Consider the following 26,422-nt stretch of genomic DNA (forward strand, 5'->3'; position numbering starts at 1 on the left):
TAAACGTCTGCATTTCATTTGACAATTTCAGACTAACTCAATTTGAACCATGGACAGATACACAATTGAGCAACGCGTTAAAGTTATTCAGGCTTATTATGAAAACGGGCGTTCAATACAAAATGCTTATCGCGCACTTCGTGATTTTTTGGTCAATTTAATAGTCCAAATGTGCGTACAATCGGAAAAATTGTGCAAAAGTTTGAGTAAACCGGGTCTGTACGAGATGTGAAAACACCAGTGCACGCTCGTACAGCTCGTTCTGCAGAAAACATCGCTGCTGTTCGCGATAGTGCGGTTGAAGAGCCGTCCACCTCAACTCGTCGTCGTGCCCAACAATTGCACCTCTCACGCTCGTCGTTGATGAACATTATGCATAAAGACTTGCAAGACACGCTTATAAGGTGCAATTGACTCAAGAACTAAAGCCTCTTGACCATTTCAAGCGTCGTCAATGGTCAGAGTGGTGGCAGGAAATGGCAACAGTGAATGACCAATTTTCGAGGAAAATCATCTTCAGTGATGACGCACATTTTCACCTCAGTGCATTCGTCAATAAGCAGAATTGCCGCATTTGGGCGAATGATAATCCAAGAGCGATTGCCGGAAAACCAATGCACCTACAAAGAGTGACTGTTTGGTGAGGTTTATAGGCCGGCGGCATCATTAGACCGTATTTTTTCCAAAATGAGGCCGGTCAGGCAGTTACTGTGAACTCGTGTTCGCTATCGTGGGATGATAACGAACTTTTTATAGCCCGAATTGAAAGATATGGATGTGGACGATATGTGGTTTCAACAGGACGGTACCCCTTGTCACACAGCTAACGAAACAATGGCTCTTTTGCGCGAAAAATTTGATGGCCGAATAATCTCACGTCGCGGCGATGTCAATTGGCCGATAAGATCATGTGATTTGACACCGTTGGACTTCTTTCTTTGGAGTTATTTGAAAGAAAAGGTGTACGTCGCTAAGCCAGCAACAATTCAAGAGCTAAAGGATGAGATAATTCGGCACATTAACGGTATAGAACCTCAATTATGCCTCAGCGACAAAGAAAATGTGGACCATCGGATGGATGGGTGCCGCCGAGGCCGGGGCGGCCATTCGGCCGATATTTTATTCTATACGTAATTGAGTAATACCAATATTATCATAATAAGGAGAAATGACAATAATTTTTTAAAAAAATTATATTTTATTCAAAATCAATACCGGCCCTTGAAACTTAACCACCCTTTACATTACGAAAGGCTTTAGCTAGGACTAGGACTATCGAACTTTTTTTTAAATAATTTGTGTATATGAAAAAATACTTTTAAAAACTAGGGATAGATTTTCTAGCCTAGAAATACAAAGAAATAATTGGCGCGTTATGTTAGGTATGTGGACGAGCTTCTCCTCAAAATCTTATTAGAAATATGTGTTATATCAACAAATTCTGAGGTACTATTATATTTGTAAAAAATATTGTAAACTTTAAAAAATTTCCTATAAAACGTTTTTTTTTTTTTTATTTCGTATACATTTCCTATAAAGCATTTTAGTTTTTTAATTTCATATTTGGAAATTATTTTTAACCTCTTTTTAGACTTACTAGTCCAAAAGGGAAATAAAGGTATTTTGTTAATTTTTCTAGGGTTAGATTTTCCGACCTTTATGTATTGTATGTTATGTATTTGGCCGAGCTTCCCCTTCTATTTGTGGTGTGCGTCTAGAGGTTGTTCCTACAGTTTTAAACTGATTCCGAACAGCAAATGGTTTTTATGAGGAGATGTTTCATAGTAGAAATACACTCGGAGGCTTGCCATAGTCTGCCGAACCGCAGGCGCTATTATAAAAAACTGTTTCTATCATTTTGGAACAAGCTCAATTAAATTTTGTTTAAATTATTTTGTTCTGTTGTTAATTTAAATTATTATTATCGGAATAAAAAAAATCGAGTAAAACTTATTTGGCGATTTTCTAGTATATGCTGAATCTTAAATTTTTTAAATGTATTTCCTAAAGGTTAATTTTATTTTATATTAAAAAAATTCTGGTGAAATGTATTTAGAAACCCCTTTTTAAATAAAATTAAATGTATCTAAAAATATTCCTAAACAATTTTTTTTAAGTTTTCTAATTTAAACCTAAGCTAAATTAGAACTTTTCAAAACACTTTTTTTAGTTAACAAACTATAGTCAAATAATTTTTGTTACAGTTGTTCAAGCTATTTTTTTTCAATGTTTTTTAAATTTTATTTAAAAAAGGTGTAGTTTAATGATTTCTTGTTAAATTATGTAATGTTATTTATTTATTAGAAATTTACTGAGGAATAATTATAATACACTGCGAAAGGCACCAGTAGCTAAGACTATCGGTCCAATCTAATTAAAAAGTGAGCTAATTTTAAATTAAAAATTATTTTTGTAAATTTCTTTTGTTTTAGCTGAAAATTTTTAAGCATAGCCTTTTTACTAAGAGTAAGCATTGGGTATTTTTAAGAGCTTGAGAACTTAAAATGATTTTTTTATTACGATCTGGTAGATAATTTCATGACATTTATTCTTTTGAATATGATATCAGTGCAAGTGTTGACTAGTTTTTCGAATAAATCTGGCCGTATGGCGTCAATGTTGGCTTGAATATTGCAATAAATCGATTGCTAAGCGCGTTGAATGGCAAGATGATGAAGAGCAAGATGACTCATGTTTAGCTGATTAATTTGTGAAACCAAAAATTCTATCAGCAAGGATCGATAGTGCTAGCCATTTAGCGCAACAACAGCTCTTTCCTCAGTTTGAAAGAAATAAAGACAGACAATGCCGCCACTGTTCTATAAACTTCGGGAACAAATAATTTTTTTTTTCAAAGTAAATTTTCACAATTTGGAAGTGTTGTTCTCGCGTTAAACAATTCGTGATGAAATTCGTGAACAAAAATGTCAACACAATTTGCCATTCACAGCTGTTAAACCATATTTACCGATGTCGATAATTCTCATGCAGCTAAAAAACAGCACCCGCTATAATCTACGTATTTGTTCAAAAAAATTATCAAGGTTTATTTTATTCTAGTAAATTTTTTTTTTTTTTGCTATATTTTATATTTATAGGTGTAACCTAATTGTAAACGTAAGCTTCTTGATAATATTTTTCAAAGATTTTCTAATCAATAATTCAATTTTTTATCTTTTCTGGTAGGTATGTCGCAGAAGTGTAATTTTTTAATATTTCTAAATATTTTCTATCTTAAATTTCAAAATTAAAAAAAAAAACAAAAAAAAAAACAATAATCGTTCTCTAACTGAAAGATTTTGAAAAAACTGCCACACTCTGATGTTTTCCAAAAAATAATTTATACCTTTTTTAAATAGAAAAAAATTGGAATTAACATTATTTCATAAGTTTTACATTTCAAGAATTTACTTTAAATCTATTACTTAGTAGATTTTCTGGTCCAAAACCCTACCGAATTAAACCCTTTTCACTAAAAAATTCGAACAAATTGTATTATTAATGATGTTCTAGGCAAGAAATTTATATTTTTCATGTCTTGGCAGCCGTGTCTCCGTTACCTGAACAATACGACTGTTTAACTGGCTACTACAGAGCCACTAACCAAAAATTGGTGTGGAGTGTTTTAAGTCATTACAATATGAATGATCACATTTGTAATGTCGGGAATATTTAAATCAAAATTTAACAATTTTGAAAGAAGCGGTCAGCACGCAGACGACATTCAGAGATCATCGAAAAAATATTCCACTAGGGGATGATAGTTTCAGTACGCAAAACAAAATGTCGATGCTGGGGGAATCTTTTGCAATTATGGGTATGACAAATTTGGTACCGAAAAAAATGCGGTATTGGCAGCATCCTGAAAGACTCTCTAATTCTTATCATATGGTATGCCTACTTGGAGCACACAATGCTGGGGCCTAATAACGGATGCAGCATTCCTTTCAACAGAGCGGAAGCTAAAGTAATTCCTTTTATTTAGATATTACTTTTGCCTTTACAAATGACTTTTATTAAAAAATTATTCCACTCCAATGGCATCATTTATTCTAGCAGAAACTAACCCGCGGTTGCGCATGGCTTATATGCATATTTCATCGCGTGTTGTATTGGTAGACACTTTTTAAAAATACACTGTTTTATTATGATTGCATATTTCTAGGCGCATAATAGCATGCAAGTAAATTTTTGCAAAACACAAAATCCTTTTAATAAGCATTTCGTAACTACCGGCTTTCTATTCACTTCACATCACTGCACTTCACTTCATTTTGTTTTGTTTTGTTATTACATCAAACCACTTCTTTATTACATATTTTTTTGCTATATCTTTGTTTGTGTGGTTAATTAGCAACAAGCACGCCACACGCATGCCACGCTTTCGCTCAACACTTTCCTCCTATGCGCTACGTGTAGGTATGTGGGTACATACACACATTCACACTTATGTGGCGAACTGCTCGGCACTTGCGCTTGGTTTGTTGCTCATACACCTGGTCGCACATATTTGCATGCCATTACTTGGCGTGTGTGCAAATATTTGCGCGCGGACAATGTATACAATTTGTATAACCACTGCATGCATATATAATGCTATGTACACACAAATTTACAAAATCCTGATCAGCAGTCCGGCGATCGCACGCAACATTTGCGAGCTGGTTTTGGAGGATACAGACAGAGGATACAGCGAAATTTTCTACGACACCGATTTTTTATAATTTATTTATTTTTTCTGTTTTTGCTTTTTCAACCCCGTTACTTGATTATTTTTCACTTTATTTTGATTATGTTGTTATTTATAGGGAACGCCGTCGTGTTTGCATTAATGCTTGAAATGCGATTACTTACGATTAACACTCACATTTACTTGTATATGTATGTGTATGCGTTGTGTAGTATGCATCGTTGGCTGTTGTCTACTGCTCCAGCTGGTGCTATGGCTGCGGTTAGTGGAAGCGAAGTGGCACCTTTGCCACTTGAATGCATAATTTAACATGCATTTTTCATTTCGTACATATGGCACCGCTTTTTATTTATTATTGTTCGCTGTTGTGTTGTACTTTGTAGTTGCTTTTTTTTTTGTTTGCCTTTTAATGCTTAATTAATTTTTGAGCAGAGTAGTGTATTATTTATAATTGCAGATGAATTGAATTGCATTGGTAGTTTTTATAATTGCGGGTATTATTATTGCTATCTTTACATGCATATATTTACGTATTTTTACACATGAGTTAGTGTGTAGATGCACATGGTGTACGAGTGTTTGATGCAGCTTGCAGCTATGTAATTTTTAACGGTAATTGCGCGAGCGATTACAGAAATATTTGACTTTTTTGACTCCTATGCAAGCCGTTCAGACCTTCGAGCAAGCGAGCAGGTGGCAGCCAATTTGTCTGCGCTTGTCGTTAATTTTCCAGCGCAATGATTTTTGAACTCATTTCGATTACTTACTTAATTGCACACGTTCGCGAGGTTTCATTTGCTTTTCTTGTGATTTATTTTTACAATTTCTTTTAGCATTTATTCTACCTGCTCTTTTTCACTTTTACTTCAGAAGCCTAGAACTTTGAGTTCATTACAACCGCACTACCTGCCGTATACTTAAACGACAAGGTTTATCAAACGTTTGCGCTTAAATGCTGCAGCGTGTAACTTTTCGCGTAAATTTAAAACTTTTTCCGGCATATTTTTTCGACTTTTTTTTGGTGTGTGCAGGGCTGAGTAGTCGTTCGAGTGGGCTATAGAAGTTCAATATGCTACATTTATGGACGCATGTTTTTGTAGCTAATTATGCATGTGTGTTGGGTGAAGGAAGTCAATAAAAATCCACTTAAATACTCAAGCAATATGTGGATACCACAAATTCTTGGCAACAATAATAGGCTTAGTAGACACTTGCTTTCATCTTTCATTTATTTTTTTTTCTCTTGTATTCAAGGTAATAATCATAATTATATTTTCTACATACACTTGTGTAGTGCTTTTCCAGCACTTCAACAGCATCTAAGTGCTTTCAATGCCCACATCGCCAAACATATATTTTCTAAGAAACGCGCACATCACCACACAAATACACCCACAACTGCTAATTCACCTTTGCCACTATATTTGTGCTCATATTTAGCATAAGTATTGCACACGCATGTACGTACGTGTGCGTTGAAAATACAAATCTGTAACATACGAGCCAATGAGTGGACCAATTTGAAGCGAAACTCGACACAACGAACGCAACACTTGACCGTTACATTAATTCGACGATATTCTCCCGTTTAGCACATCTGAACCGGCTACAGCACCTAACACGACTGAGGTAAACGCACTTAAGGAACATAACTTTTTAGAAAAAAGCACATGCACACACCCACGCACACATATTCGAAATCACATTCATAGCTCACTTCAGCAAATGACAATTGCACTCGTCGTACTCAGCGCAATAGCCAAGCCGAAATGATGCGAAACTGCGAGCAAGGTGCAAAGGTACACTTTATTGAATCTTGCCAACTTAAATCTGGCTCTTACACCATTCGCTCGTATGCCGAATGCGTTGCTCGCACGCGATTCGTGCCGAACTCCACGAAGAGGATACAAACAAATAGCAAGGAAAGTAAAAATTAGCTCAAAAGCAAATAGCCGCAGAAAGCCGTCTAAATGGCAGCGAGGACTACGGATAGTGCAAAGCGCTGAAAGTCGGCGTTGAGCGTGCAGTTTACGAATGCACGAGACAAGTTAGTAAATGATGCTCTGAAGTGCAGGAATTTTTGCTGCGCTCATTCAGCACACCAATTCAGCGAAGTGATTTGGACAACCCCTAAAAGAGTGTCTAAGGTCTGATTGAAGAGTGAAAGAGTGTAGATACCGAGTTCCACTCACACCTCAACAAAACAAACACTTTCATTTGAGTGTCCTATAGATAATTCACTCAAAACCTCTAATACTGCGCATAGTCCTTTTAACGCCATCTAGCGGCTGCAAACAATACGGTCGGAAATTGTGTGTTTGGTAAATATGCACGTATATATTTGTGGTTACATTGTAACATGTTTACAAGCTCACCCTTAGAAGCGTGGTGCACCACCCTCAGTGTCGCCCTCTCTTTCTACCCCACTCGCACTCAACGTGAAAACCAGTATTTTCTGGCATGTAACTTCGCATTGTATGGCTTTTGTCGGTGTACGTTTCTTTGGCGCTGCTGTTATTATGAGTAAATAGCTTTGTTCTTTCGTGCGGAAGCGCCAGTGGTGAAAAGCTAGCTAAGGAGATGGAAATCGCATACCATTTCTGTACGATTTTCGAAATCACATAAGTTTGGAATTTTTTTACAAAACCAAAACCATTAAAATGTTTTCTAAAGTCTTAAATGTTGAACTTTTTTAACTACTTATACATCACATACTTGATATTCTGGCTGGAATTTTTATTTTCTTTCATTATTGCACAAAACGTATGAAAACATAAATCCCTAACTTCGAAAATAACATAAGCGTAAAACGAAATCTTTACACAAGCCTAATATATTTGCAGTATTTGTGGGTAGTTTTAATTTAGTCTTACTACGGTTCAAAATAAACTATAGACTCGTCTCTAACTGCATTAAGCTTAATTCACTTAATAGTGAATTTGATGTCATCATTCGGGCTGTTGGGCGAAAATATGATGCATACCTTGATTTTCCATTTTATAAAGGCAATCAAAGCGAGTTTTAGTGTACACGAATGTACAAGTAACATAAAAATGTTTGGAATAAAATGTTTAAGTAACCCAGCATGCTTAGCTTCAGATTATTATTTGACCCAACATTATTGCTACTCTCACCCAAATTTGTAGGAAATATAGAATTGTATGCAACATCGAAAAGAAAGGAAATAACGAGTAATTTTTTATATATTCTCTTTTTAACCAGTTGGTTTAAACAGCTGGCACACGTTTCGTGTTTTGTTTCACTGTCAAACATCTTCAGTTTGGTCTATAATTTAACCATGAATCGTCTTACAACGGAACAACGCTTGCAAATCATTGAATTTTATTATAAAAATGCGTGTTCTGTTAAGAAAGTTTATCGCGCGCTTCTTCCATTTTATGGTCAGTTTAATCGACCCACTGAAGCGGCTATTCGAGCTATTGTGACTAAATTTAGAACCAAATTTACATTATTGGACATCAAACCACCAACACGCTTACGTAGAGTGCGAACTGAAGAAAATATCGCAGCTGTATCGGCCAGTGTTAATGATGACCATCAATTATCGATTCGTCGCAGTTCGCAGCAATTGGGCCTCTATTACTCAACGTGGAAAATTTTGCGAAAGGATTTAGGTGTGACGTCTTTCAAAATACATCTGGTGCAAGAATTGAAGCCGAACGACCTACCGCAACGCAGAATTTTTGGTGAATGGGCTCTTGGAAAGTTGGCCGAAGGTCCACTTTTTTATCGAAAATTTGTGTTCAGCGACGAAGCTCATTTTTGGATCAATGGGTACGTAAATAAGAAGAATTGTCGATTTTGGAGTGAAAATGAGAAGAAGAATGGCAAGAGCTACCAATGTATCCAGAAAAGGTCACAGTTTGCTGCGGTTTATGGGCTGCAGATATCATTGGGCCGTACTTCTTCAAAGATGCTGCGAATCGTAACGTAACTGTGAATGGTGAGCGCTACCGTGAAATGATATCCAACTTTTTTTTGCCCAAAATGCAAGAGCTTGACTTGCATGATATGAGGTTTCAGCAAGACGGTGCCACATGCCACACAGCACGCGTAACAATGGACTTGTTGAGAGGCGAGATCGCTGAACATTTTATTTCACGTGCGCGACCTGTCAATTGGCCACCCAGATCGAGCGATATAACGCCTCTAGATTATTTTTTGTGGGGCTATGTTAAAGCTCATGTCTATTCAAACAAGCCTGCTTCAATTAACGCATTGGAAGAAAACATTAAAGTATTTATATGTGAGATACCGGCCGAAACAATGGAAAGAGTATGCCAAAATTGGACTAAGCGGATGGACCATTTGAAGCGCAGTCGCGGTGAACATTTACATGAAATAATCTTCATACCTTAAATTATATGGACTGTACTATCGATTTAAATAAAAATGTCATGCATATTTCTGAATTTCATGTGTGTTTTTTGCAAAACTTTCCTTTAATTGAAGTTGAGCTAATGGAAAATAGGGTTTCTATAAAATTCTGCATGCACAAAAAGAAAAATCTGTGAACCTCGCTGAACTTTATTATAAAATCAGCATAGACGGCGTTAAGCAACTGTAGCACTAAGATTTGTTGACAAGTTTTTAAATTTGCTTGTGTCTTATTTAATTTCAATGATTTTTTATGAAAACATAGTTCATTCTCTTATAAAGCCATATAAATCCATGTTTCGTACTTTATGTAAATTAAAAAAATTTAATAAATTCTTCTCAATATTTCACACTTTTTAACCAGAATTTTTAGAAACATGTCTTGTTTGCAGTTTTATAGGCAATTGAATTTTGGTATAATAAGGTACAAATTGCAGGTGCCTCAAAAATCAACGGAAATTTTGTTTTTCTAGCGCTTTTTTTTCATATGACGAGTGCCTAACAAAGCAGCAAAATTATGTTTTTTTCTTTTGGCACTAAAAGTTATATAAAAATTAAATAATTAAAAGTGTATGGTAAACAGTATATTACGGTGTAACTACTACCAGAAAATTTTTAATGCTCGCCAGCACTATTCTTTATTAACCCTTTTAAGCCCATTTTTTCTTTTTTTATTTTGCTTTGGCTTTAAGGATTTCAAATTTAAGTTTATAAGGTAGCGCAAAATTAATCATCCATTTTTTTTTATAACTTTTTTAAAACATAAAAAAATTTGAGCGATAGAAATCTATAATTTGACATTTGCGGACTCCACGGCCTTGCCTGATGTATGCTGCAGTTATTTAGTTCACAACTGACAAATATAATTGATGTACGATGCCATTTACAAATTTACAAAAACTATAAATTGTCCAGTGATGAATTTTGTATGATACTGTTAACCGAATGCGCAGATCGAGTAACCAGTTTCCCCGAAAACTGGAAGCCTCGATGGAAGCACTAGGATCTGAAGAACGGTGGTGAGCCCCCCGAAAGAAACTGTTCATTAGGTTGGCGCTCTAATTTCAGTTTAAAAAATAATTGTCATGAACCCTACACAGCCTTGGATAGGAAACAACAATCAACGATATCGACCCTCGCAACGTTTAAAAGATTAATCAATGACAGAATACAGGCAGCCAACAAAGCATATTCGTATAATGCTAATTTAAAATTGCTCAGATCTAGAATATTATCACGTGAGAAAAACTTAAGAATGTTTAAAGCACTGATACGACTGTGCTTACGTATGGCTGTGAACTATGAACGCTGAAAGCTAACGAGACAAAAGCAGCTAATGTGCTTTGAAAGAAAAGTGCTCCGAAAAATCTATGGTCCGCTTAGACTGGTAGATGGCACTTATCGCAATAGGCACAATGCCGAACTGGAAGGCATAGTTAGGAAAGAAACCATAATAAAATGTATTCGGTCTCAACGACTTAGTTGGCTGGGACATATGGCTAGAATGCTAAGGGAGCGATCAACGAGAAAGAAACTAGATCTTCACCCATTTGGAGAAAGAAAAAGGGGACGCTCGAGGAAAAGGTGGCTAGAAGATGTGGAAGCTAATCTTAGGAAAATGCGTGTGCAATGTTGGAAGGAAGTGGCTGTAAATCGAGATCGATAGCAAGAAGCTGAAAGGAAGTAATGGTTCAGCAAGGACTGTGACGCTAAGAAGAAGAAATGATATTTTTTTTAAATGAATTTTTAATTTAGCGATTGCCGAAAACTTTTTCATTTACGGATTCATAATTTTTGTTATAATTAATGAACAAATTTTGTATTTCGAAACATTTTGCTGAATTCTGAAAAAAAAAAATCAAAAGCTATATTAATTATAAATTAGTAATTTTTTTACCACACCTTATACAAACATTTACATATGTATGTGTGACTACCGTTATCATACGGTTCATTAAAAAAAAAACAAGAAGAAACCTGCGGGTGAGCCTAGAAACATGCGAAGTTTCTTTCAGGCAACGTTAGTATCGAATGGGTTCAACTGTAAGTCATTAGAAAGAAAATTTAGCAAGAAGAATATTTATGTGGGGATTTTTGCTTAAAAGAGTTTTTTGGTCACTGCGGATTTAAGTGGTAATTTTAATCAACTTTTAATTATACATAATTTTTTATCTTTTTAATCAGCCAGAACTTTGAATTCACTGCCTAAATAAAAAACAATAAAAAGTAAAATTCAATGGAATTTGTGAATATGAGTTTGCTAGCATCCCTTTGATTATCCATTTCTCGGCAACGCAGCAATTAGGCTAAGTGGTTAAAAAATATGTGCATGTACGCAATCCGTTGCATCTTAAGAAATAATTCGAAATTTCAAATTCGCTCTCCAACATGTGTACTTTCCCAGAAGGCATTTCAATTAAATTTACAATGGCAAATAATAAATCTCAACCAAAATCACTTACCTCGAAGTGCCCGGTGAGTATGAGACCTGCTTGTGCTAAATATAAAGTTGATGCAGAATCGAAGACCAACTCCTGTGGTTCTCTTACCACCGATGTTGTTTTATTCAATTCGCAATCGTAGTAGAAGAGCACCTTGTCGCCGAGTACCTGAAAAGAAAGTGTTGTCCACTCCTTGCCCCTGTAAGGCAATTGATAGCTGACTAATTTCCGACTGATAGAATTTTGATCCGATTGGGTGTAGAGCAGTGAAACATTCCAGACATTTTTAATCACTGGCGATAGATGTAAGCCCAATTGTACGACAGTGTCCAGAGGATTGACTACACTAAAGAGGTAGCCACCTTTGGGACTATTTGGAAGAAATTTGACAAGTATCGCAAATTCGTAGAGTTTTTCCGGCAGTAAGACTCGATATGATGATTTAACATCTGATGTGGAGAAAAACTTATACGAGGGAAAGCCATCATCGGCCTCCTCATATTCGATACCTTGCGATTGTACGCTGATCATGTCCGTCAGTGAGAACTCGCCAAAGGCATCTACGGAGAGAAGTGGAAACAGTTACAAACAACAAAAGTTACTGATTCATAAAAAGGATATTGTAGTAAAACATTTTAAAATTGTTAAAAATAATCACTGTGTCAAAAACCTTCGGAAACATTCCACTTGAGAGAGGCAAAAAATACAAAGTTAACATTTTATTGCAAACAAATTGAATGATGTGCCTCGTACTATGTTACAGTTACTAAAAAATTTGGAAGTGTAAAAAAATTTGCAAGTGTAAAAAATTTGGGCAAAAAGTTAGCATTTTCATTGAACGTTGTAAAAATTGAGTTGTAAGAATCGATTGATCAATTTTGAAATAACAATTATTTGTACAGCTGTTTTTAGCATGTGTTTTAAGCCATTTATATTATTTTTTTATTTTTTATTAATTAAGTGCTTTTGTTGCTTCGTGCAAAATGTACATTGATTGCAATATACTTTGTGCAAACAAAATGAAGCGCCTAAAATTATGCAGCGCGTTACATTTGTGGCAATTATACCATTGTCGATTTACACAGCGGTGGCTAACTATATTAGCTCATAAAAGAAATGTGAAAAATTCTTAATTTTGTACACATTAAAGATATAAAGTTGTGGGATTTTCTTGATAAATGAAGGGAAAAATAAGCAAAAAAAAAAAACAACAACATACTTAAATTATAATTTTCCAGATGTTGACCTTCGGCGAGGTGTTTCATTACAAATCTAAGCTTTATTGGTTGACTAACTTACTGAATCTACTCCATGCTAAAACGACAAAATAGTTAAACTTTTTTGCGACAATAATACGACTTTAGGAATAATAAAACAAGACCAAATCTGCTACTTCTGTAATTTCAGCCTGCTTTCGAGCTCTTGTTAATCGAATAAACGGTTGCCTCATAAATAAACGAATTCACTTGCCAGTACTTTCGACTATTTCACCCAAACGTTCATAATCGACCAATTGTTTGCATTTGAATATCTGAATATATTCGGCTTTTCAATTAAGTATTTTACTTTGAATATTCTTTATATTCTGTTTTTAAGGGCTCATTCTGAGCTATAATTTGCTTGATAAAAGCGGTTTTTTGAAATTGAAGAGTTTTATCTTCACAGTTATCTGTTGAAGAATATTATAAGCAAACGATGTAAGTAGGTTCTGGTGGCAGAATTTGGTTGTAAAAAATGTCTCTTAACATGCCCCATCACATAAATTTTACGGACTTCGGATTCAAACCAAAAATGGGCAAGAATGCAGTAAGCTAACATACCTGGTTAGTTGGATCAGTCGAATTCCCTTTACGATTTGTAATATCTGCTTGATTTCAAAAGAAGTTTAACATCTGTCAATATTTGAACACTGAAGTTTCTTCGATTGCATGCTTAATTGGAGATGAAAAATGTATAATATGAGTACTCGGCTATCAACATACAGTAGGTTCTGTTTTTATGCGGCTTTTTTTTATGCGGTTTTGAAATAGTGCGGTTTTTTTTTAAATTACAAAATGCATGTCGACCTATGGGGAATTGTACATATAAACAAGATTCTAAACCAGCTAAGCAAAAACTCATCACAGATTGCATCAGAAATGCTAACCCTACAAGTATGGAAGATATATAAAGATATAATTTTCAAAGATACAATATTTTGTTTATGCGATTTTATTTAATTATTTCAGATTCATGCGGCCTATGGAACGTATCTATAGTAATAATATGGGACTAGTGCCCTTTTTTATGCGATTATTTCAGATTTATGCGGTTTTAGCATTTGAAACGTATCTATAGTTTTACTATAGAACTAGTAGCTTTTTTTATGCTGTTTTTTCTTTATGCTGTTTCTTGCGGAACGTATCTACCGCATAAAAACAGAACCTACTGTATTCGATTGGTCGATCAGTAGCAAGAGCTCTATAAACTCAATGTTGCCTGGCTTAGGGAGTTTAATCTTTTGTACATTCGTATATTGATTTAATGTGTGATATGCTGATATTTAATAAGAATTCAAATTTTTAAAAATTCTTCAATGAACTTTAAACTTTCGATGTCGTAGTAAAAAATTGGGTAGTAACAATATTTCAAATTAACCCTTCCCTTCTAAACCCACTTTGACATGTAAAAAATCTTTTTTTGATATTGGAGTGTCAGGTGAATTCGTCAATATCATGAAGAAAAGAACTCACAAATGGTGGACATGATCAGACCCACGACAGTCGGTTCTACGTAACCGGAACGATCCGGATTTACATCCGGCCAAAGACTGTCACTTCAGCAGCATTCGCCGTATATGTATGGGGAATGTTTATGCTGCTACAATAACAACATCATACCGTGAACCGGTTCTCAATGAATTTGAAAGAATCAGCTGATTGGCTGATGCCATCGGGGTCATGGCAGCGATTTGCTTGTGAAAAAAGTAACTTGTGCTATGTGAAAAAAATAACACAGCGATTACTTCGTTGCCGTGCATTACGTGCGAAATCAACAGATATAATTCGGCTTCCGAGTACCCGGTGACGTGATACCCAATTTTTGTTGGTTTGAAAGTCCAAAATTTTGTTGAAAACTGTGTTGATACAGTTTTATTTGAACCCATTTTCCAATCACAATAAATTGAGAAAACCATAATTTAACATAAAATACCAACGTTATAAGAAAAGAACGCAAAAACAGCCTTGACAAAAGTCAGCATACAGTACAAAAATATTTTACTTTAGTGTGATTATTTACTAGTGTGAAATCTACTTAATCGTGCTTTTATTATTTATTTGGTACATCGATAGCATCAATAACTTTTTGAAACCAGCATAATATCTTTTTCTCAGCTCTGCAAACGTTATACTGTTCGAAGCTTCTATTATGCGCCCTTTGAGTAGAGCAGGACCAGAAGCCTGATTTTCTCTTATTTTGCGTTCCAAAACTCTCCATAAATATTCAAAATTTTAAACCTTGCGCCTTGCGGTGATGTGTTTAAGTGGCTTAGTGTACAAATAAGATCCAGTCCTCAACAATGTGTACCGTGTACCTTGGATTATTATCCTGTTGAAGGATCCAGGCTGCTCTAAACCGCAAATTATCCACCGAAAGTTTGAATAGCAACAGCTTTCCAAACCAAGCTAGTGCCACGAGCATGGTTGATAGTTGATACTAGTTTCTTCGGATTGAGTGCAGTATTTGTTCTCCTCCAAATTCTTTCCCATACATCGATTCCAAGTATATTCAACTTTGACTTATCTGTAAATAAAACTTTTGGCCAAAATTCCATCCCATTATCTGTGCTTGCAAACTCCAAGCATAATTAGCAGTTTTTTGCAGAAATTATACTTTTTTTGCGTTTTTGATATTTTTTGAGTTCTTCGAATTGCCTTCATATTTGCTTGCTACATTTTTGGCTAATTTCGAAGCAATAACTTTTGGATTTTGTAATCAAAACGTTTGCGTGAATCAAACGGATTTCTCTGCGAGATAATTTCCTCATTGGGATACTGCGTGGCTTATCTTCGCTAATTGGCCGACTCATCTTAAAACTTTTTTTGAAATATACGACATTTTTCGTATGCTGTATAACCAAATTACAACTGATATTTCTTTTCGCGGTGCCATTTTTGATGCTTACGTGATCAAATCAATATTAGTAAAGCAGCAAACATAGTAAAAGGAAAGAAAAATAAAAACCAACGGAATTTACCTGATCACAACACGGCATACCAGTGTACATTCTTGGAACTTTATTCAATATGTAAACTTTTGTCCATGCTTTTGACTTTTTCCCCCATACCTTTTTGATTCTATGTTAAACAATAGGTTTTTTCAGTTTATTGTGATTAGAAAGAGGTTTCAAATAAAACTGTATCAAAAAAGTTTTTAATAAACTTCTTGGACTTTCAAACAACGAAAATACGGGTTTATGTAGACTTTTGACTGTATACAAAAATCGTGTATTGTGCACTTTGATGTGCTAGGAAAAATATCACAACTCTTGCGCAAAAAAAAGTACAAAAAGTGCTTTAAAATAAATGTAATGTAATAAAAAAAAAAATACTTACAATAATTTGTGTGCATAAATTGTACAACGAAAAGAATTATTTAATTATTGTTTTAATAAATACTAGAAATAATTATAAATTTAAGTTCAAACTAAAAATCATTGAATATTAATCATTTCTGTGCAAAAAAACCAAATACCCTCTAAGATAATAAACAGTGACTATGAAAATAAAGTGTATCGACAAAGTGTATGATATATACCACATTCAATTTTTATTCTTAATTTTTTATTCTACTATGATTAGTATCCCACGTAATAATACAGTAGATTCTGTTTTTATGCTGTTTCTTGCGGAACGTATATACCGCTTAAAAACAGAATCTACTGTACTTAAAAATTTCCAAAATCGTTCGCGCAACTTACCCTTAATAGATTGACCCTGCAACCCATCAAAACATATAACTGCCGGTAATAGTCCAACGCAAAGAAATATCACAATAGAGGGTAACATTTTGCGTCCGCTACTGTTGCTCGCTTGCCGATAGTGTTCGTTACTGTTTTTATTGTTCTTGTAAATGTTGCAGCTGCAAAAAGGGTGAATTGAAAATAAAATTTTGTTATTGTCATAAATTGTACCAGCACAAAAATTTATATAAAAGTAGCAATAAAAAGGGCATTTCATACAACTACGCATACACATACATATGTATGTATGTGCGTTATTCATATTGCTTGCATGATATGTGTAAAAAAAGCCCTCTGTAGTAGCACTAAATCTTCCGCTTATACTTGCATATGTACATACATATAAAAAGCTCTCAAACATGCATGGATTGATTGCCACAAACGAAAATGCAGAAGAAAAAAATAAAATGCAAGCTTGTGTGTTGCATATATAACCCAGTAGAGAAGATATGAACGAAAGAAAGAGACTTCTGGCTAGGAAAAGCAACGAACCCAGGAGCTTCTGTGTGTAGACACTACGTCTGTAAAAACTGTTGCTTATTATTATTCAGTTACTGAAGCCAAGTCACCATGGCAGGTCACACGTGATAAGACTATGAAAGATTTGAGGTTATAGTTTTCTCTCGCGAAGGTGACATGAATTGGCCAACAAATTCACACAGCTTAACCCCAAAAAGCTTTTTCATGGGATTTTTTGAAGATACAATCGACCGATGCTCTAAAAATCAACATAAGTCAGGTCATCGCTTAGATACAACCGGATTTATGCAGCATGTTAATTTAATCGTGAAGCCATGTTCTGAATACAGTAGTAGGATAAACTCCTACTACGGTTAAACTCCTATTCACATGCCCCATGTAAACCACACACCTAACACTCCTCTCCCTCTGATCCCAGCCTGTTGAAGCACCACGTTTTCTGGGCCTAGTTAGACGATGACGATCGGTGACTAGACCACACTTGCAGTGTTTAGTAAACTGCTAATACAACAAAACAACAAGCGCCAAGCTACCACGGAGGAAATATGTCATCTTTTATGCAAAATTACATAAATATTATGTTTCAACATCGAACCGCCCTCATTGGAAACCCCATATACGAATTATGTTCAAAAAGTAGGATAGGTAGGTAGGTATAGGGGTTGCCAATTGACACTATTGAGCTAGGGCAGCTCTAGGCCCATTGTAATACCACCAGTGCTGTCCCCTCTCCTCACTTAACACTGTCCTCATTGAAGCAACCTGTGACTTAATCTAACAATTCTTGTTAGTTTGAAATTGGGTACTTCTGCCAAATTATTCCAAAAAATTTTTCCTGTAATATTGAACCTTCTTCTACCCAGAGCCATGCACCTACATAGAGAGTGTTCTATAGTCTCTTCTTCTTCAATGTCGTTACAGCTTCTGCAGTAGTCGTTATAGGTTGCTCGCAGTCTGCTGGTATGCCTGCCTATAAGACAGTGCCCTTTTAGAACCCAAAAAAGATTTCCCACGTCCTTCCTGCTAAGTTTCAACAGTCGACGTCATCTTTCTTATTGCACATATCAGGGCTGAGTCCTTAGCACGTTGGCAGATTTTATGGTGTGTTTGTTTATTAGTAGCATATACAGAAGTTGCTAGAGGTATAGGTATGTTCGGTTTATCTTTATCGAAAAGTAAGGTCACTTTATTTTTCTCGTAAAACATTTATTTATTCATCTACACCTATTTTGTCCCCTTCAAAGTAATCCCCCTCCACTATTGCCAACGCCTTTCCATTTCTCGGATCACCTCTGGCCAGAGGACGCTTTGGTATAACCTGAGCTCTTCCCATAATGTGGTCTTTATCCCCACAATTCTAGCAAATTTCCATCCCTTCATAGGTATTTTCTGTTATGGAAACAAATAAAAAAACAAGAGACCAAATTCGGTGAGTACGCTGGTTGAGGCAAGATTATAGTATTATTTTTGACCCAAAAAAAATTCTGATTTTTCGATCGATAGAACTCCAACTCTAATCTTTGGATCTATCAAAAGCAAACCAAATATGCCATATATACGTATGTACACATGTAAGTGAAGCTGTAAACATATTTTCGGGAAATCTGTTCCACAAATGGAGCGTAATACCACCGAATGCAAGACGGCTACTTACATTCCGCCACAGAATTTTTTTCACAAGGGAAAATATAATTTTTATGTCTTCTTTTGTAATTAAATTGCTGATTTATTAAAACTTATTTTAACTTTAATTTAGTATCATTATTTGTGGTGTTTGAATGAAACATTTTTACAATCACTTTCCTTTGCAAATCCCTGGTATGCAAAACCCATTCAATTTTAGATGACTCTACTCTCATTGATATTACTGTTTTTGTGACTCAATTGATGACGAATTTCTTTAAATTATACACTCCGTCGCTTAATTACAAGTGGACAATAATCTTACTTATATTTTTTATTGTGTCTTAGAGGAAATATTTTTGCATGCACTGTTTGCGCAAGTGATGAGATACCAGTCATAATAATAAGCAACAAAACCAACACCATTTGTATTAGGCAAGAAAAGAGTAGACAAATATAACTGTTGCAAAATTGTAAACACAATTTGGGGCCTCATTTAAAATATTCTTTATTTACTATCCCGATTTATGTGTGGTATTTCCATTTCTTCAAAAACTGCCAAGATCCTGTTCGACATTGAATCAAATAACTTTTGCTAAGTAGTTGCGTGTTAAGGGAGTTCCATTATTGCTTTTTTCTCCACCAAGATCTACCTCAGGAAGATGAAGTCATGAATGCATTTAGGCTAAATTAAATGGATCGCTGGAAAGAAAAAAACGTATGGTCATGCCAGTATATTATTGCGACAAGCTCAGTACACCTCGGAGAGCACTGACTACATCGTCGACGGTAACATTTAATAGGATTTCTGCCACTCTCTTTCCATCTGAGGAGGAATGGAGTAATGAATTCTCACTAAACAACCTCGACGCTTCTGTCTATACAGATGGCTCTAAAATGGATGGTGGTGATAGAGCAGGTATATATGGTATTCTCACAGACTTACTAGTTGAAAAATATATATAATACTTCTTCCTAATGCCTTCAGTATCTTTCAGGCCGAAGTACTGGTAATTGGGGATGCTTGTAGATTACTAATCGCAGAGTTTTCATTTAAGGACAATATCACTATTCTTTCGGATAGCCACGCTGCAATCCAGGTACTGGGTTCGGCTACAACAACCTCTAAAAAGGTGAAACAAAGTAGGAATAGACTTACCACCTTGACTGAAAACCATAAAGTTACCTTAACCAGGGTCCCGGGACAGCGGAATATTGAAGGTAATGAAGAAGCAGATGAACTGGCAAGAGGGGGATCTGCAATGGATAACGCTCTTGCAGAATCGGTATTCACACCATTAGGCGCAGTCAAGAGTACAATTTCCCTAAAATACCTCCGAACCGCAGATTGTAGATGGAAAGATCAGACGAAATGCAAAATTAGCAGAACTTTATGGTCCATATGCAACCTCAAGCCATCGTCGACATTGATAAACATGAAACGACGGTACGACGGAGAATCACGGTAGTCATAACTGGCTTTTGAACTGTTGAGGAACAAGCAGGCAAAAAGGGCATCCCCCACATCACACACTGTCACAGTTGTACGAGTACATCCAGAGAATGTCCTGCCCCAAGGCAGGACAGAACGTTAACCCTGGGCAAATCGCTCTTCGCGAGTCTCAAACAACTGTCTGGGTTAGTCGTTATTAACCTTATAAGGTTCTTAAACTACACAGACTGGATATAATCACGCTGTAAATAACCGTTAAACAAGTTGGTAGCGAGGATGTGGCAACAAAATGCTGTAGAAGCGCTAGTAGGATTCTGGATAAATCACCACTTTGACCAACAAACTGCTCGAACTAATGCACCCCACACATTCGCCATGATATTGAGATCTAGAGAAATTGATGGCCATTCAAGAAAGCGGATACACTATTCAGGAAACCAATTCAAAGTGCGATGAGATGACGGGCAGACCTCATAATCTTGCTGGAATACAAGATTTTCGCCAGAATGCACATAGAAAAATGGCAGCAATGTATTCGAAAGTAAGCTTATGTGCTCTTCGGAATTCATACATGTTGATTAGAAGTGGATATAGATCTTTCCAAGTATACTCTTAGCTCCCTACACCATCAGCGATCCAGCAGCAAAGTTTATTTCTGAAAAATATCTTAACACTGAATCGAATACAACGCGAAAAACTGCAGGATCCCTTAAATTTTGACAGAATCGTTGTGTGTGTGTGACGTAGCACTTGTGAAGTTCCTGTGTAAGTTCTTCTTGTTCTTGCATTTTCGTTCGCATTTTCACATCTCTCTCATGCAACTACACCAATATGACGACACGCTCTCTCTGATGGGCGCAATCTTATTTCTATCGTTCTTAGACACTAGGTACGGTTTGTTAGCGAAAACCGAAGTGGTCCTCTTTCTAAGAAGAGCTTGCTGATGCGATAAGATTTCACATTCATCATTTCTGTAGTAAGCACTCAGTCCACGCCTTAAGCTTACCATTCCATAAGTCATTTAAGAGATCCAGCGACCTGCCGTCAAAAAGAGAGATAAACCAAATGCAAATTCGTGCGTACTTACAGGCGGGAATGAATTTAAACAGGTTAGTTAATGGGTTGACTCGATTAACGTTTAGATATTCTTTGTAAAACCCCAGAACAGCTTACATACAAGGCAATCACAATATTGTCATTTAATATCAGAAACCAAACCTTCTAATTTTAAGAGAGCAATAAATTTTCAGACTTATTTTTTCAACATTTTTATTTTTACGCATTCATATTTCAGGCATAAGAGGGACGATATGTAAAGGGAAATTGTAAGAATACTTTCTTAACATTTAAGAAAATTTTCTTGTCATTGAGAATAAATTTTGTGGAACTAAGAACAATTTTTGTCCATGAAACTGTTAAATAGTCTTACTCATTGCATTTGATAAATCTAGTAAAGAAGCAATAAAAAAAATAAAAATTATTTCAATACACCAAAACAAAAAACAATTTTTAGCTCTTGTTAAAATACTTTCTGAGCAAACTGTATATTCAAATGATAAATATCGAACTTTGAGTGGTTATAAATTCATGAGAAGCGATCCAGTAAAATTCTCTGCAAGCATATACAACACGTACACATAGTTATATATACTCGTATATATGCAGCTGAATTAGTGCTGGTGTAAACTTGCAGTAGAAGCGCAATTAATTGCCCATAACGCTCGTAGCATACAAAGTATAAAACCACAATTGAGTATAGCAGGCACACGCTAGAATATGCAGCACCCCCTCACCGGCTGCCACAACAATAGCAACAGCAACAACAAGTACTCCCGCTTGTGAAACACCAAAATGCATAGGCGCATATTCTATGTATACTCACACATGCATACATACGAGTATAAAGTGTAAATTTCCGACTCAGTCAATTGCCCACACAAACACCCAGCCCATTCGTCCTTTTGTCGCTTGCTGCCGCGTCAAGTAACTAAACCCATTTAGTCGTTTCGGATTTGGAGAATACATTCTGTCTATCGCTCACTACCAAATGTACCAGAATGTGGTATGCTAGTCAATGGTAGTTGACTATCCGTTTGTGGTGTTACAAATTGACTTCAGCGTTTTGGTACCCCAAAAATATGTAGTATACGAGTATGGGTGTGTATTGAAGTGTATTTCGTGTTTGTTATTGTTGGTTGGTTGGTTGGCTGGCAGTTGGTGGTCGATGGTCGGTCAGTTGGTTGTTATTTGAAACTACCCGCATTGTACATAGCTCAAGTCACAGACAATTTATGCCAGACAAGTGCAAGTGTGTGTACTTGTGTTACAACAAAAACTATCAGTAATTACAAGAAAAACACTCATTCACATTGATTTGTTGCATTCGAAACCACAACTATGACCAACACCAAATGGGTTTTCCGACATCTACTTGAATTTCATCTGAAGCTCTCAAGGGGGGTGAAGAGCAGTCATAAGTTAAGAATATCAATTCACTTTGCAAAAATTCAATACAAATACACTTATGTGCTTAGAAGGACAAAAATTGATATATGATGCCCAATGTAAGTATTGAAAAAGTACAAATATGCAACTGCAATTAGACGCACGCTCGTCGGAGGACTTCTCTCCGGCTTTGTACTTAACTGAACTGCTCTGCATACTTTTTTCAATGAGTAAATTTTCTTTCATTTGCTTGTGCACAACTACGAGTAAAAGTGTACACTGAGAGAATGTGTTGGTTCAAGTAAAATATTGGGAGAATACAAAAACTTCTCAACTTCAATAAATGAAACACAAAAGATTTTGAATGATGGAAATCTTTATTTTGACCTTTACGCGCTCCATTGCTTTTCTGTTTGCATACTGCAGCTGTATATGTTAGTTGTTTACGTCGCATGTGTCAAATATGACTGATGGGCGACGCCATTTGTAAAAATTATAAATCTTACGATACGATGACTAATTTTGAACCATTTTTCGTGTGTAGCTTACAACAAATAGCTCATTTCTTAGGGTACTGTGTTTCCCTTCAAGTTTTTTTTTGTGCTAGAAAGATACACAGAATATTTAAGGTTAAATCTACCGAAGTCAACACCCTGTGTATATTTATTTATTATCAGTAATTCAACTGATTAGACCTGGAAAGTCTACCATCGACCAAATATTCACAATACGCCAAATCTTGGAAAAGACCTGTGAGAGGAGAATCGACACACACCATCTTTTTCTCGACTCTCAAAGCTGCATTCGACAGTACGAAAAGGAGTTTTATGTATGCCGCGATGTCTGAATTTGGTATCCCCGCAAAATTAATACGGCTATGCCAGTTGACGTTGCTCAACACCAGCAGCGCCGTCAGAATTGGGAAGGACCTCTCCGAGCCGTTTGATACCAAACGAGGTTTCAGACAGGGTCACTCGCTGTCGTGTGACTTCTTTAACCTGATGTTGGAGAGCATCGTACGAGCCGCAGAACTTATCGCCCAGGCACAATATTTTATAAGAGCATACAATTGTTGGCGTATGCCGATGATATTAACATTATCGGCCTTAACAACCGCGCTGTTAGTTCTGCCTTCTCCAAACTGAATAACGAGGCAAAGCGAATGGGTCTGGTGGTGAACGAGGACAAAACGAAGTACCTCCTGTCTTCAAACAAACAGTCGGTGCACTCGCGTATCGGCACCCACGTCACTGTTTACAGTTATAATTTTGAGGTTGTAAAAGACTTCGGATATTTAGGAACCAGCATTAACACCGATAACAATATCAGCCTTAAAATCCAACGCAGAATCTCTCATGCCAACAAGTGCTACTTTGGACTAAGTAGGCAACTGAGCAGTAAAGTCCTCTTTCGACGAACAAAACTAACACTCTAAAAGGCTCTCATCATGCCCATCTTAAGGTATGGCGCAGAAGCTTGGACGATGACAACATCCGATGAAGCGACGCTTGAAGTGTTCGAGAGAAAGATTCTGCGTTTTTTGGATTTTTCGACCTTTGCACGTTGGCAGCGGCGAATATCGCAGGCGATGGGCTGTATGAGCTTTACGACGACATAGACATAGCGCAGCGAATAAAGATCCAGCGACTACGCTGGCTGGGTCATGTCAGGTGGAGAAGGTCTTGGCTTCACCTGGTGTGTCCAACTGGCGCCGATTAGCACGAGAAAGAAACGACTGACGCGCTTTGTTAAACTCTGCTAAAATCGCGTAAGCGGTTATAGAGCCAATTAAGAAGAAGAAGAAATTAACTACTTTTTCAGTTACTTAATATCTTATATATAAAATTCTCGTGTCACGGTGTTCGAACTTGAACTCCTCCGAAACGGCTCGACCGATTTTTGGATGTGTATGTACAATATGGGTATCAAATGGAAGCTGTTGGTGAATGCTTTAGTTCAGAGTATTTTTCATGCCGCTCCGTGACTAGGGTCTCGAGATAGAGACCAAAACATGGAGCCTAGAATGTGTTTGTACAATATGGATATCAAACTGAAGCTGTTGGTGAATGCTTTAGTTCAGAGTATTTTTCATGCCGCTCCGTGACTAGGGTCCCGAGATTGAGACCAACACGTGGACCCTAGAATGTGTTTGTACAATATGGATATCAAATTGAAAGCTGTTGGTGAATGCTTTAGTACAGAGTATTTTTCATGCCGCCCCGTGACTAGGTCCTCGAGATATAGGTCAAAACGTGGGCCCGGGTAACCTTCGGATGCGTATGTACAATAGGGTATCAAATGGAAGCTGTTGGTGAATGCTTTAGTTCAGAGTATTTTCAATGCCGCTCCGTGACTAGGGTCTCGGGATAGAGAGCAACACGTGGACCCTAGAATGTGTTTGTACAATATGGATATCAATTGAAAGCTGTTGGTGAATGCTTTAGTACAGAGTATTTTTCATGCCGCCCCGTGACTAGGGTCTCGGGATAAAGGTCAAAACGTGGGCCCGGGTAACCTTCGGATGTGTATGTACAATATAGGTATCAAATGAAAGCTGTGTGTGAATGCTTTAGTTCAGAGTATTTTTCGTGCCGCTCCGTAACTAGGGTCTCCAGATAGAGACCAAAACGTGGACCCTAGAATGTGTTTGTACAATATGGATATCAAATGGAAGCTGTTGGTGAATGCTTTAGTTCAGAGTATTTTTCGTGCCGCTCCGTGACTAGGGTCTCCAGATAGAGACCAAAACGTGGACCCCAGAATGTGTTTGTACAATATGGATATCAAATTGAAGCTGTTGGTGAATGCTTTAGTACAGAGTATTTTTCATGCCGCCCCGTGACTAGGGCCTCGAGATATAGGTCAAAACGTGGGCCCGGGTAACCTTCGGATGCGTATGTACAATAGGGTATCAAATGGAAGCTGTTGGTGAATGCTTTAGTTCAGAGTATTTTCAATGCCGCTCCGTGACTAAGGTCTCGAGATAGAAAGCAACACGTGGACCCTAGAATGTGTTTGTACAATATGGATATCAAATGGAAGCTGTTGGTGAATGCTTTAGTTCAGAGTATTTTTCGTGCAGCTCCGTGACTAGGGTCTCCAGATAGAGACCAAAACGTGGGCCCTAGAATGTGTTTGTACAATATGGATATCAAATGGAAGCTGTTGGTGAATGCTTTAGTTCAGAATATTTTTCGTGCCGCTCCGTGACTAGGGTCTCCAGATAGAGACCAAAACGTGGACCCCAGAATGTGTTTGTACAATATGGATAGCAAATTGAAGCTGTTGGTGAATGCTTTAGTACAGAGTATTTTTCATGCCGCCCCGTGACTAGGGTCTCGAGATATAGGTCAAAACGTGGGCCCGGGTAACCTTCGGATGTGTATGTACAATATAGGTATCAAATGGAAGCTGTTAGTGAATGCTTTAGTTCAGAGTATTTTTCGTGTCGCTCCGTGACTGCGGTCTCGAGATAGAGACAAAAACGTGGTATGAATAAAGAAATAAATAATGTGAGAATAAAGACATACATAATATGAAAACCATATCTTTTCTGTTCTAAACCATATCTATTCTATTTAAGTGTGCCCAGCGAAGCGGGCCGGGTTTGCTAGTATTTAAATAAAAGCCTTACAGTAGCTTTATTTTGTTTTTTTGCCTCTATTTTTTACGATGAATGCTATTTTCAAATTTCGAAATTTTAAAAAGTATAGGGAAGATGGGATGGTGGTTGTTAAATTACATCAAACTACAGTTCATAATTTTGTATTTATACTCGTGCCACAAATGACGCCTTTGAATGCTAACAAATTAAAAAAAGTCCAAGAGCCACTTTCGAGATTTAGAACGCCATTTGAATACAAAGAAGTGATTTTCTCAGGTAAGTGGCA

The 26,422-nt window shown here is 36.5% G+C and overlaps 1 protein-coding gene across 1 annotated transcript; it reads right to left on the minus strand.

Annotated features, from left to right (window-relative positions):
* Window positions 1-7,067: 7,067 nt before the first annotated feature.
* On the minus strand, window positions 7,068-21,101 carry LOC129242030 (uncharacterized). Its single transcript, XM_054878590.1, has 4 exons — window positions 21,094-21,101; window positions 16,490-16,650; window positions 11,551-12,089; window positions 7,068-7,262 (listed from the first exon to the last, which is right to left on the minus strand). Exons 1-4 carry the CDS (start codon window positions 21,099-21,101, stop codon window positions 7,068-7,070), a joined length of 903 nt encoding a protein of 300 aa, XP_054734565.1.
* Between the last annotated feature and the right edge of the window lie 5,321 nt (window positions 21,102-26,422).

Source organism: Anastrepha obliqua, chromosome 3 (genome assembly GCF_027943255.1).
Source record: "Anastrepha obliqua isolate idAnaObli1 chromosome 3, idAnaObli1_1.0, whole genome shotgun sequence".
In the NCBI taxonomy this organism is placed as follows: domain Eukaryota; kingdom Metazoa; phylum Arthropoda; class Insecta; order Diptera; family Tephritidae; genus Anastrepha; species Anastrepha obliqua.